The sequence below is a fragment of the Papilio xuthus genome, unplaced genomic scaffold (genome assembly GCF_000836235.2).
Source record: "Papilio xuthus unplaced genomic scaffold, Pxut_1.1 DF826115.1, whole genome shotgun sequence".
NCBI classification, from domain to species: Eukaryota; Metazoa; Arthropoda; class Insecta; order Lepidoptera; family Papilionidae; genus Papilio; species Papilio xuthus.
In genome coordinates, this window is record NW_013532534.1 from 2770776 (window position 1) to 2782907 (window position 12132).

Genomic DNA, 12132 nt, shown 5'->3' on the forward strand with positions numbered 1-12132 from the left:
AATTTGTAAAAGAAATCGTATAGTAGGCTCTTATTCGACTCAAAAAACAATTTACAATAGGTTTTAATTATTAACCATAGATTTGTATCGCCCAATGGAATTAAAAACAAATAAAGAATGTTTAATTATTTATTTAAAATGCTTATTACATTTAAAACTATTCAAATGATTCATATATCCGTCATCTCCTCGATGCGTATTGAATAAGGCACATCGTGTACTGTGGTCCAGTTAACCGTGTTGGTCCGGGAGACTATATCTGAAACGATTTGTCCACGGTACTCCTCCCAACGGCGAGTGGACACAAACTCCTTAAACAGCTGCTTCTTAGACGGAATCTTATGAAAAAAAACAACAAAATTGTAAAAACAGTTTTCATACAGTGTCATCTAGCGAATCGGCGCTAAGAAAAGTCGTTTTTTGTATATTTTATAATAGAGATTTACGTTTTAACTATATACTAAGAAGACATTGACCAATTTTGTTATTTATTTTATTATAATCACAGTCGCTGCCTTCCGACTCGCCCACGTTGCGCACAAATTGAACAAGACGCGAACGTCGGGCCTAATATGGAGACAGCCTACGACTTTCCTTACGCCCAATACGATTTATTGTCGCAAAAAAGAATAAGTATATTACTTTTATTAGAAATTCCATTCTAATTTATGTGATTAACAAAAAAATACCAATCACGCGGTTGAATGACCGAAATGCGTAATAAATAATAATTAGGCAATTTACAAAGTGTCTTTTATGCAAGGTATGGTAATTAAAAAAAAGCAAGGTAGCTTGACATCTGAACATAATTATTTTAAGTTTAAAACATTTTATAATGTAATGTACCAAAGCGACTCGTTGGTTGTAAAAAGTGTATACTTTACAATGCTTATAATATACGTTAAACTTTTTAGATATAGCTCTTAGCCTATGATTCGTAGAATAAGGAAGAGAGAGGAAATTAAAAGCGTTTTTTTATTATACGCACTTTCTTATCGAGATAATGTTTTATACGAGACCAGATGTTGGCTGTATTCCTCTGCAGCAGCCAGATGCTGGGCAGCAGCATGCAGTCCACTGGCGTCAGCGCAATTATGCGCCGGTCTCGCATGTTCTCCCCAAACCCGAAGCTCGATCCTGGGTTAAACTGACACACCTAAACACGAGAATCATATCAAGATTGAACAAAATGTGTACTACCCAAACTAAGTTTTTAATGTATACCTGCACGAAATAACTGCGAACATTTTTCGGTGTTCGAATAACTGCTTCGGGAACTACGCTTATTCTGTAATTTATAGAAACAAATTTGAATAAATTAACAAGGTTTTAATTGTAAAAACTACTTTTTATCAAGCAACCTATTATGATAGTTACTACGATTCATGCTTAAAAAATCAGGTTGCATGGTAAATTTGAATCAAAAAACCTTATTGACTCCCGAACGCCTTGCTCTGATGGTTTTAGAAGATCTTTTTCCTTAGTCACAGAATCAGAGCCAGTATGACTACGAATACGAAAACGACTACTCTCGGTACTAGGCCGTATCCCTTCTTCATATTCAATGGATGCTGGTCCACTATCCGGCTTTAAAATACTTGATTTCTTCTTGTAAGAACTTGCTATGCTGGTTGACGTTTCAGCGACGTGTATCGAGTGTTTCGCTATCGATTCTTTGTCAATTGAAGTTTCTTCTTTCACATCGCTGGTCTTACTCTTTTTTTTATATGCCCCAAAATATTTTGTATCCAAATCTTGCTCACTTTCCTCGGGTGGTACCTGCAAGTGAATATTTTTTTGACTTCATTAAATCTTGCACAGTGAAATACGTTCAAATAGTTCCCGATTAAATTAAGGTTGACATGGACAAACAGTCAGTTATTTGCATAAATATAGGATCTACAATCTTATTATTTAGGTTTTAAATAGGACAACAGCTATGTCTTTACTTTCAAAAAGTAGTATTTCGATTCTTTAAAGGACTACGAAAAACGGTGTGTCTATTACAATAGGACAAAAATACGTAGTTACATAAGGGTCATATAGTGTGTAGTAGTTCTTGCCGAGATGTGTGACGACCGTCACTTGTATGGACTCGATCATCTGGCAGCGGCCCGACAGGATGAAATAGACAAAATTAGGCACGCCTACGCCGTCTCCCAATACCGTCTCGTTAGTTTCATATGATTTCATTTTCGCTACGATGCAACCTTCACGACGCGACACCTACAAACATATTCCCTTGTAGTAATTGAAATTTTGTAATTGTATATAATTTTAATATTGCTTTAAACTGTTGTTGGTATTGTACCACCCTCTGCTGAGAGGGATTTTTTTTATAGGAGAAGGGGGCAAACGAGCAACGAAATTCACCTTGACGGATATTCAGAAGTGACCTTTCATTGGATTCGTATTTACACTCCTGAAGCTTTTTAGAAGGGAAGTCACTCACGCTATTATTTTACAAATTACCTATTATCTAATTAACAAACTGTTTTGACTTAGATCACCTCGTCCAAAGCATCAAAGTAAGTAAAAGCAGACATTGCGTCCTGGACCTCGTCCCATTGTTTCTGCACGGATGCTTGAAGAACGTTTTTAAAATCCTCTCGTATTAGTACCAGCAGCTCGCAGTGATCTAAGCAAAATAAAACTATCGCTACCAATACGCAAAAACAAAAAAAAGAAGCATAAGTTGCCACATTTCCGTAATTTACTAATGACTTTTGTCACGAGGAAAAAGTAGTTGGCGTTTCTAACAGCATCAAGAATAACTAGAGCCTTCTAGTAATTACCAACAGTAGTGACTGTTGCTGTTCTCTTGATGTTATGCAGGAGTGAGACTTCTCCGAACATATCGCCGGTGTGCATAGAGCCGACCTCCACAGATACGAGCTTCTGAAGCAGCTCGTCGAATATCATCTGAGAGACGACCACATCACCGCTTACGATAAAGTACATCGCATGCGCCTCGTGATGTTGACGCACTATAGTACGTCCTGGACCGTAGTACTTGTAGTACGTCACTGCTGCTAACTTCTTTTTCACGTGCTGTTATTTCAAACATACATATAAATGCATAAGAAAATGCATACCATTAGGAAGAGAGATAACGGCGTACGCGACTAAGGAAATGCGAATAACGATATTTGAATGATGGCAATAGTCTTAATTATTTTCAATATTATTTATAAGATGTCAATATGATCACTTAAATATGCCATACAATTATCACTTTGATAACTCACATTAGGATATCGTTTGAAACATTTTAGACCCCCAATGATACGGTATAAATATTTCCTTTCTGCTTCTGTTCTCTCATCGGCTGCTTTATTTAACAGTGCTTTGTCCTATAATCAAAACGAAGTGTTAATTTTATATTATGTAGAATTAAGGGCCTTTCTTCCAAAAATATGGTTTCGTGAAGATTACGTAGAGAACGGATTAGCTTACCGAAGGTGACTTGGATACCGAACCCTACTTTGGATACCACAGATTGGGTGTCAAGGAAGACAGAACTTACCGGCGACGTAATACAATTTAATATACATGATTTGTTAGTTTTTTTTTAAATTAACGGTAGACGACGCAGAGAAATCAATATTATAATTGACCCTTACGTTTATACTTAACAATTGCTTCTTTTTCGATTTGCCTCGAACAGCTTGTTCCACTCTACGCTTCACATCTTCCAATCCCTCGTACTCGTCTATAGCTTCTATCAGCCAGTACGCATTCGCCATCACCATGCGACCGAGCGCACGGAATAAGCATTTAGCCCGAAATTTACGTCTCATTAGTTCTTCAGGGTCCTGTTTTTACCGTGAGTATGCAGCTGTATCATATATTTTTATAGCAGAAGGTGGCAAAAAGCAAGCAGCACCTGACATGCAAATCATCGAAGCGACCGCTACTTATAGCCATGATGCCGTGTGTTTATAAATTGGGAATATGTTTCATACCCTCAAATGAGATCAGACGAAGCGTTAAATAGAAAAAACTTTATCTCCCTTACCACAATCAAATCTTACTTGTCTTTCTCAAGCTTTCTAAAAACAGGTAGGTATGGGAGGATGACAAGATTTGGGGCTAATGATGAGGTATCGAAAAAATATTTTAAAATCTTACCATTTCCTTTTTACCACCTCTCATTTTAGTTCGACTCGACATTGTCAGGCTTTTGTAAAGGATTTTAACAGGTATATCAGCTTAGTTATAACAGTATAATCTTAAAATTCTATTGTTTATTTTTGTAGATTTACGAAAATCTACAACAAATAAAACTTAGGCACTTGTCACTTTCACTGTCATAATATGTCAGATAGTAAAATTAAACTTAAAAAACTATGTTTTTGTTAAGAATTTATATTTAAACTAGCTGTCACTTCGACTCGGTTCGCGCGGAATTAGAAGAAAATAACTAGCAGCCTGTGCGTTCTTCCAGGCTGTTCTTCAGATATGCCATTTTTCAGCGAAATTCATTAAACACATCTTGATAAGAAAAAGCCGTAAAAGGAGTGTTTGTCGTAGAAAGTTATCGTTGTGATGCAAATCATAATTTTGACGTAAATGCCTACAAGGAAATCTTCGAAAATTAGTTCGGCTGTATCCTTCCCTCAACGCGTAAAGAAAAATAAAGAAAAAAGTAATAACTTATTTATTTGAAATATGATATCAAAAAAATTAATGAATCATATATCCTTCATCTCCTCGATTCGTATAGAGTAAGGCACGTCGTGCACTGTGGTCCAGTTAACCGTGTTGGTTCGGGAGACCACATCCGCAACGGTCTGTTCGCGGAACTCTTCCCAGCGGCGCGCGGACACAAACTCCTTGAAAAGCTGCTTTTTTGTCGGAATCTGAACCACAATAAATAGTAAATTAATATTTTCTTCTTGTAATGCATCTAATGGAGAATGGCGATAATAGCTTAGAGGATCATTTGATGTTCATTTTAAATGATTAGTTTTATAGCCAGGAAATTTGTTTATGGGGTAAACGGCCCCATTATTATTAGATTGATATTCATTTTCAGAGCTCGAGTAAGTCAAAAACATTAAAATTCGTTATAACAGCTTCCTCCGTTAAGGATAACATCCACTCACTTTCTTTTCTAGATAATGTTGTATACGAGACCAGATGTTGGCCGTATTCCTCTGCAGCAACCAGATGCTGGGCAGCAGCATGCAGTCCACTGGCGTCAGCGCAATGATGCGCCGGTCTCGCATGTTCTCCCCAAACCCGAAACTCGATCCTGGGTTAAACTGACACACCTGAAATAAACGCCAGAATCATACCAATATTGACAACAAATTGCACAATAAGTAAACAAAAAGATTTACCTGCATAAAATAAGTTCGAACACTTTTCGGTGGCATACGTATTATTTGAGGAACAACGCTTAACCTGCAATTAATAACGACAACATTTAATAAAGTACATATCAAATAATCAAACATGTCATATTTAAAAAAAACTAGATAAGCAACAACAGGAATAAGTAAAATAACCTGATCGACTCTCGAACTCCTCGGTCTGATGGTTTTAGAAGATCATTCTCCTTAGTCGTAGAATCAGAGCCAGTATGTCGAATACGACTACTTTCGGTACTACGCCGTATCCCTTCTTCATATTCGACGGATGCTTGGCCGCTATCCGGCTTTAAAATACTGGACTTCTTCTTATAAGAACTTCCCATGCTTGTTGATGTTTCAGCGATGTGTATCAAATGTTTCGCTGTTGATTGTTCTTTATCAATTGAAGTTTCATCTTTTGCATCAGTACTGTTCTTACTCATTTTATTGTATGCTCCAAAATATTTTGCATCTAAATCTTGCTCACTTTCCTCAGGTGGTACCTACGGTACATACTTTGTTAGACTTTATTAAATCTCTTATTTAATTATAAAAATCTTACGTTAATCTCAAATACACTAAGTGATTTAAATCAACCAGCTTGGTCACCAAAATTATATGAGTACTTACATAATTATGTTCTTAAATTAATACATTTTTTGCACAATTATTCATATCTACTACGCAATGTAACTATTTCACATTCTACTGCAGTACGTTCTTTTACTATTCATACAAATAGAACAGATTCCAATTTCTTAATTAGGACAATGTCTTAAAAAACAACACGCAACTAAATTGTTTCTAATTGAAAAAGAAAAATTACTATAAAATGCTATAGTTTGTGAGATGCTACATACATAAGGGTCATAGAGCGTATAGTAGTTCTTTCCAAGATGTGTGACGACCGTCACTTGCATGGACTCGATCATCTGGCAGCGGCCCGACAGGATAAAGTAGACGAAGTTAGGCACACCTACGCCGTCGCCCAGCACTGTTTCGTTTGTTTCGTACGATTTCATTTTCGCTACAATGCAACCTTCACGACGCGCTACCTGGGAAAATATCGCATGGCTATTCATTTTAAAATTTAGTCCTTAGGTCCTTAGTACTTTAGTACTTAGATTAATATTAAAAAGTAAGGCATCATTCAATTAAGCTTCACCTTAATGGAACAATGGGGTGGACCTATTCTGTCAGACAATCAAAATGTATTCACCTCATCCAAAGCGTCGAAGTAAGTAAAAGCAGACATCGCTCGCTGCACCTCGTCCCATTGCTTCTGCACGGACGCTTGGAGAACATTTTTGAAGTCGTCCTTCATTAGCACCAGAAGCTCGCAATGATCTAAGCATTAAAATACCTCTGAACAATGAACAAAGAGCTTCCTGAATCTCAATGCCGTATATTCGCTTACGTACTACACTATGTCGAATCAAAAATGTAAACAAATATTTTAGTTGCTAACCTACGCCCAAAGTTTGATCGATAACGACAGTAATATTGCAAAATATATTTTTGTTAATCAACATATTCTACGTGGCAGGCAGTCAGGCGTTATCTCATCGTGTTCTGATTTAAATTTTTCAAACTTTCGCGAGACATTAAACTAATACATTTTGTGTTTTGATTTCCTAATCTTTTGAATCAATTTTATACAAAAGCAAACAAAAAGAGTTTTTAACATTACATCTCGATCTGATTAGCTTAAGTCTGGCTGCTTCAAACTAGTTTGTTTTAATTCCTATTCCTAGTAATTAATCCTTGAAGTTTCCTATTATCTTTGTTGTTCTAATTTGTGTTACTAAACTGTTCTATAAGACCCTCGTTAGAATTAGTTTTGAAACCGCAAAAACAACCAGATTATCAACGTAATTACCAACAGTAGTAACTGTTGCAGTTCTTTTGATATTATGCAAGAGTGAGACTTCTCCGAACATGTCGCCGGTGTGCATAGAGCCGACCTCCACTGATATGTGCTTCTGAAGCAGCTCGTCAAAGATATTTTGAGTGACGACCACATCGCCGCTCACGATGAAGTACATCGCGTGCGCCTCGTGATGCTGACGCACTATAGTACGTCCCGGACCATAATACTTGTAGTACGTAGCTGCTGCTAACTTCTTTTTCACATGCTGAACATTTCATAGTAACTATTAATGTGCTAATGTCCTATTAAAGAAATCATAAAAGACTTGAAAGAGAGATGGGGTAGTTGAATAAAGGGTCTATCGTGGCAAGGTTTTTAATTACAATAAAACTTGGACAATTAGTAACTTACATTAGGATATCGTTTAAAACATTTCAGGCCGCCGATGATACGAAATAAATATTTCTTTTCGTCGTCTGTCCGCTCGTCAGCCGGTTTATTTAACAGACCTTTGTCCTACGAATCAAACCATATAACTGAATTTGTTGTGCATTAAGATGACTGTGTTTTTTCTTCCGAGTCAAAGGCAAAGGCTAGATGCTCAAAGAACCGCATATAGTGGATTTCAACTCAAGTGCAAGTGGTATCGAACCCATTGTTCCCATATTGTTCTTGTCCAGTAAAATTCAATTCGGTAAGAAGGAAAACTGTATTCCTCAATCAATGTTATGATTGACTCTTACATTTATACTTAACAACTGCTTCTTTTTCGATTTAGCGCGAACAGCTTGTTCTACTCTACGCTTCACGTCTTCCAGTCCCTCGTAATGGTCTACTGCTTCTATCAACCAGTACGCATTGGCCATCACCAAGCGGCCGAGCGCACGGAATAAGCATTTCGACCGAAATTTACGCCTAAATTGTTCTTCGGGATCCTGTACGTATAGTTTACAGTTTGTGTTTGTAAATTAGAATTAGTAAAACAGAAAATTAGAATCAAGAGCCTTTTCACGCATTCTAAGTGTTATTGCCAATTTTTTTCCAAAATAATCATTCCCATATCCCATGACGTTTCTTACCACTTCCTTTTTAGCAGCTCGACTTGACATTATCGAGGCTTGTATGTATGTATATTATTTCTAAAAAATAAACTCAGTACAAGAATCTTAAAATTATACAGTTTATCAAATTTTTTTTTAAAAGGACTCAAATATCGAAAATAATAATTATCAAAAACTGCATCGCGTTAAAACTTGAGTATCAAAATTTAGACATAAGTCAGACGTCTGTTACAAAAATGAAGATGAAGTTTGTACCAATGACCTCTATAAGAATCTTTATAGAGGTGAGTAAGTTTCTAAAATTCAACTATTTTTAGTGAATAAATCTTGCTATCATAAATACAAACGGTAGAATAGATGGATGGATGGATGGTTCTCTCTGAAATTTGGCACAAAGTGAAACATTGCCTGAGAGGTAATGAATTAAGTTTTTTTAACGACTCTCGATAAAATGTTTATTTTATCTGTACTGGATTTATGTCAAAAATGACAAATTGGTTATCTGTGGATCTAATGTGAATCTCTCGATCTATGGACAATCTATGGACGTGATTTGACAAATTATTTTCAAAAACCGCTATTGTTGATGAAGTGTGTACTGTATAAAATACAAGCAGATTTTAATTACTTCCCAAAAATTACAAAGTTAATTAGAAATCTACAATCATTTAACTAACTCAATTTTACTATCTACAATGGTAAAATATTGTACTTTCCTATTAATGTGTTATGAAATCCAGCACGTACCTCGTACCTATTTCGGAAGCACCCTTTTATTATTGAAGTATCTATATACTGAACAATATGTTATAATTGTATAATTTGTTATTTTATTTTCAGAGTTTCGGATTGCCGTCTTTGAAGGTCAAGCCAGAACAGGCAAGTGAGTGCAAAATACGAGATGGTCCATACGGGATTCCCAACCCCTTTGTCGAAGGGTTATCTGCAGCAAAACCCAAATTACGCGTGTCACATCCGTTGGAGGCCTCAGAACGCAACGTAAGTTATTTTCATATAATAAAATTCTTCACGTCTAAGGATCACAGCACTCATACATTTGGATGTATGTGATTGGTCACATCACTTTCTCTAAGAAACAAATAACAAATCAACTATTCGACCCATCAGAAAAAAGTTCCATCTTTTATGAGATCTCTTCGTAGATGTAACTCTTTCTGTTGGACGGGCTGTTGTTCAAAAGTCTTTCATACAAAAGTATCTGTTAGAAGACAAACTGTTGTTTGTTCTATCGTTTCAAGGTGGATATACATGCAAGTAAAAAGGAAGACACCAGAAGCTGTTCGGTAAATTCCTACTAATTGTAAACATTGTATTTAACAAATTAATCAGATGAATTGTGTGTCTAATTCTATTGTTTAATTACTTCTTTGAATGAAAACTTCATAGTTTAAATTGTTTAATTACAGTACTACCTTAATGAAGAAAAAATGAATATGGCAATGTTGCGCAACATACAAGGACTCCATGCTCCACTAAAACTGACAATGGAAAGGAAGTTTGCAAAAAAGGTATAGACTCAGAGTGACCCTTTTTTCCTATAACTAAATTACTTTGGGTGATTTAAAACTGAACTTTAGATATCTAAAACCTACTCTTTTTTTGGCAATCTTAACAATCCATATTTGACCATTAGTAAGAGTACCAATTTTTTTAACCACATTAATAGAGGCAACAACCACTGGGGTCTCCAACATTTGTTATGATAAAGTTTAACAGTTTGTTTCATATATAGTGAAATTCAATAGAAGTTAGAAATTATATTTACATATTTCACTTTCTGACATAATTTTAGTGTCTACAGATTTATTTTGGAAAGTTTCAGTGCTTAATCAACATAATGTACAGGTATCTTTTTTTAAACGGGCAAAGGTTTTATTGTTTAAATAGGTTAGTTCTTATTTCTCAATCGGTCTTTTGTCTGTCAGTACAAAAAAATTATGTAATAGCTTGTTTGTACTGAAATTATATATTGCATGTTTCAGATTGGTCGCCTGCCATTCCTACCTAGTTCCAACTTGCAGCATGAAGTGCTTACTGGTCGTGACTTGGACATTGGCTTTGAAGACATCCTCAACATCCCAGACATGTGTGAAACAGCGGGTCAGCCACATGCTGTTGTAGAAAGAACGCTTGGTTTACTGTAAAAGCTAATGTATGTCCCTGCGGCTAATTATAACCTTTTTAAATGTATACATTTAATATTAAATTGATTAAAAAAAGTTCTTGGTGTTTTATTTTTTAGTGGATGTACATAGCAAAATAAAATTTTGGTAGTTTTAGAAGTTTTTTCTAAACATATTAAGTGATCTGAACTGTGACAAGATTTCTTCAAATGTTCAAAGGTTATGTTTAAATTTAAATATAACCTTAATTATAAGTAAAAATTGAGAATTTCGTAATGTCAATATATCAAATATATTGTCTATTTTTGTAAATTATTCAGTCACAATATTGAGAATTCTCAATTTGCATATTTTCTTTACTTCATTAATGCCGGTTACCACTTCCTGGTCATAATTATTGTTGTAACGGTTTTGCAAACCATACAATATTGACTGCACTTTGTTTTCTCTTGCACAAATTATGAACGGAAATCCGAATTTTAATTTGTACCTGTTGAAGAAAAAAACGAATGTCATCTAGTTGCGATTATAGAATAACTACCATCTAGTTGTGATGATAAAAACTATTGTAATCGTAGAGGCATTTCGAAATACAACATAAAAGAAGTTGTTAGATATTTCCACTAGATGTCGTTATGCGTTGTATTAGAAAATGTTGCTCAACGTTTCAACAGTCGGTCAAAACATTATCAAATCTTGAAAGTTTATTAGTACTACCGCTTGTTTCTATCGTCCATTATTTGCTTTTGTTCCTCGGTTAGATCATTTAATCCAGCGCTTCGTTGCTCTTCCTTTGATTCTGGAGTTAGATCTCCTTGCTGTGCCAATCTGCCTGCGAGATCGGGATGTGATTTCAATACTGCCAATTTCTCTGAAATATTATTTAAAATAATTAAACTAACTAATTTGTAAATTAACACGAAATTATTATCTCACCAAAATATATCACCGTAACTTTAATTGAATTATATTGTATAAAAATCTGTTTGCTTGTAATTGCTTTGTATAAAAAAGCTTGTAATTGCTTTTTATAATGTTATAATTTTAATAGCACACAAAACAAATAAACAATATATAGTAACACTAGTTCACTAATCATTCAACGCAATTTTATTACTTCAAACGCCTTATTCACTCGTTAAACGACAAAACAAACCACTAAAAAGCAGTTAAAAAACAATAACCTTCTTTATTGATATCGTCTAAGTACTTTTGAAACGCATCACAAAGTTCATTGACATTTTTAAACGGTCGTAACTTTTTTATCATCACCGGTGCACTTTTGCAATGTTCTATTACATTTCCAAAAACCGTCTCGAACTGATTATCGTCTAATAAATTGACTTCGGAAATGGTTAGAGTTGTCATTGTATCGATTAGTGCTTGCTAACTGAATATTGATTCACTGACTGAGAGTCAGAATTATCTGTCGTGCCGCGTTATCATCAGTTGTCATAGGTCATTCGCTATGTTGGTGCAAGTGGAAACAATTGTTACTGTTATTAAATTGATACCATGATACAATTATTTTCTTTGTTTCATAATTTTTTAAAAACTGTTATTATTTAAACATACTAATCTTACTTCTTACTAAAATTAAAAATGCGAATCTTTTGTGGAGGGACGGGTAGATGATTGTTTGACGGATCTTGATGAAATTTTGCACAGATGTAGAACATAGTCCGGGGGAACACATAGGT

At 35.1% G+C, this 12132-nt stretch overlaps 4 protein-coding genes across 5 annotated transcripts; 1 reads left to right on the top strand and 3 right to left on the bottom strand.

The window, feature by feature from the left end:
• Positions 1-170: 170 nt before the first annotated feature.
• On the bottom strand, positions 171-4308 carry LOC106123602 (uncharacterized). 2 transcript variants are annotated; one of them, XM_013320016.1, is made up of 10 exons: positions 4132-4308; positions 3624-3815; positions 3249-3353; positions 2796-3051; positions 2511-2638; positions 2032-2226; positions 1430-1779; positions 1225-1288; positions 989-1156; positions 171-338 (listed from the first exon to the last, which is right to left on the bottom strand). In XM_013320016.1, exons 1-10 carry the CDS (start codon positions 4171-4173, stop codon positions 171-173), a joined length of 1668 nt encoding a protein of 555 aa, XP_013175470.1. In that variant the 5' UTR covers positions 4174-4308. The 2 variants fall into 2 exon arrangements, with proteins under 2 accessions (XP_013175470.1, XP_013175471.1); XM_013320017.1 differs by lacking the exons at positions 3249-3353; positions 3624-3815.
• A 336-nt stretch (positions 4309-4644) lies between these two features.
• Positions 4645-8526, bottom strand: LOC106123603 (uncharacterized). The gene is made up of 10 exons (XM_013320018.1): positions 8307-8526; positions 7971-8162; positions 7639-7743; positions 7237-7492; positions 6577-6704; positions 6218-6412; positions 5514-5860; positions 5346-5409; positions 5109-5276; positions 4645-4862 (listed from the first exon to the last, which is right to left on the bottom strand). Exons 1-10 carry the CDS (start codon positions 8334-8336, stop codon positions 4695-4697), a joined length of 1653 nt encoding a protein of 550 aa, XP_013175472.1. The 5' UTR covers positions 8337-8526; the 3' UTR covers positions 4645-4694.
• Positions 8527-8870: 344 nt separating this feature from the next.
• Pomp (proteasome maturation protein) lies at positions 8871-10528 on the top strand. The gene is given in 4 exon segments (NM_001312089.1): positions 8871-8986; positions 9129-9287; positions 9716-9817; positions 10292-10528. Coding segments are annotated over 4 exon segments (426 nt in total). The 5' UTR covers positions 8871-8983; the 3' UTR covers positions 10454-10528.
• On the bottom strand, positions 10052-11848 carry LOC106123594 (2-oxo-4-hydroxy-4-carboxy-5-ureidoimidazoline decarboxylase). Its single transcript, XM_013320003.1, has 3 exons — positions 11617-11848; positions 11150-11303; positions 10052-10922 (listed from the first exon to the last, which is right to left on the bottom strand). The coding sequence occupies exons 1-3, from the start codon at positions 11798-11800 to the stop codon at positions 10745-10747; spliced, it is 516 nt and encodes a 171-aa protein (XP_013175457.1). The 5' UTR covers positions 11801-11848; the 3' UTR covers positions 10052-10744.
• Between the last annotated feature and the right edge of the window lie 284 nt (positions 11849-12132).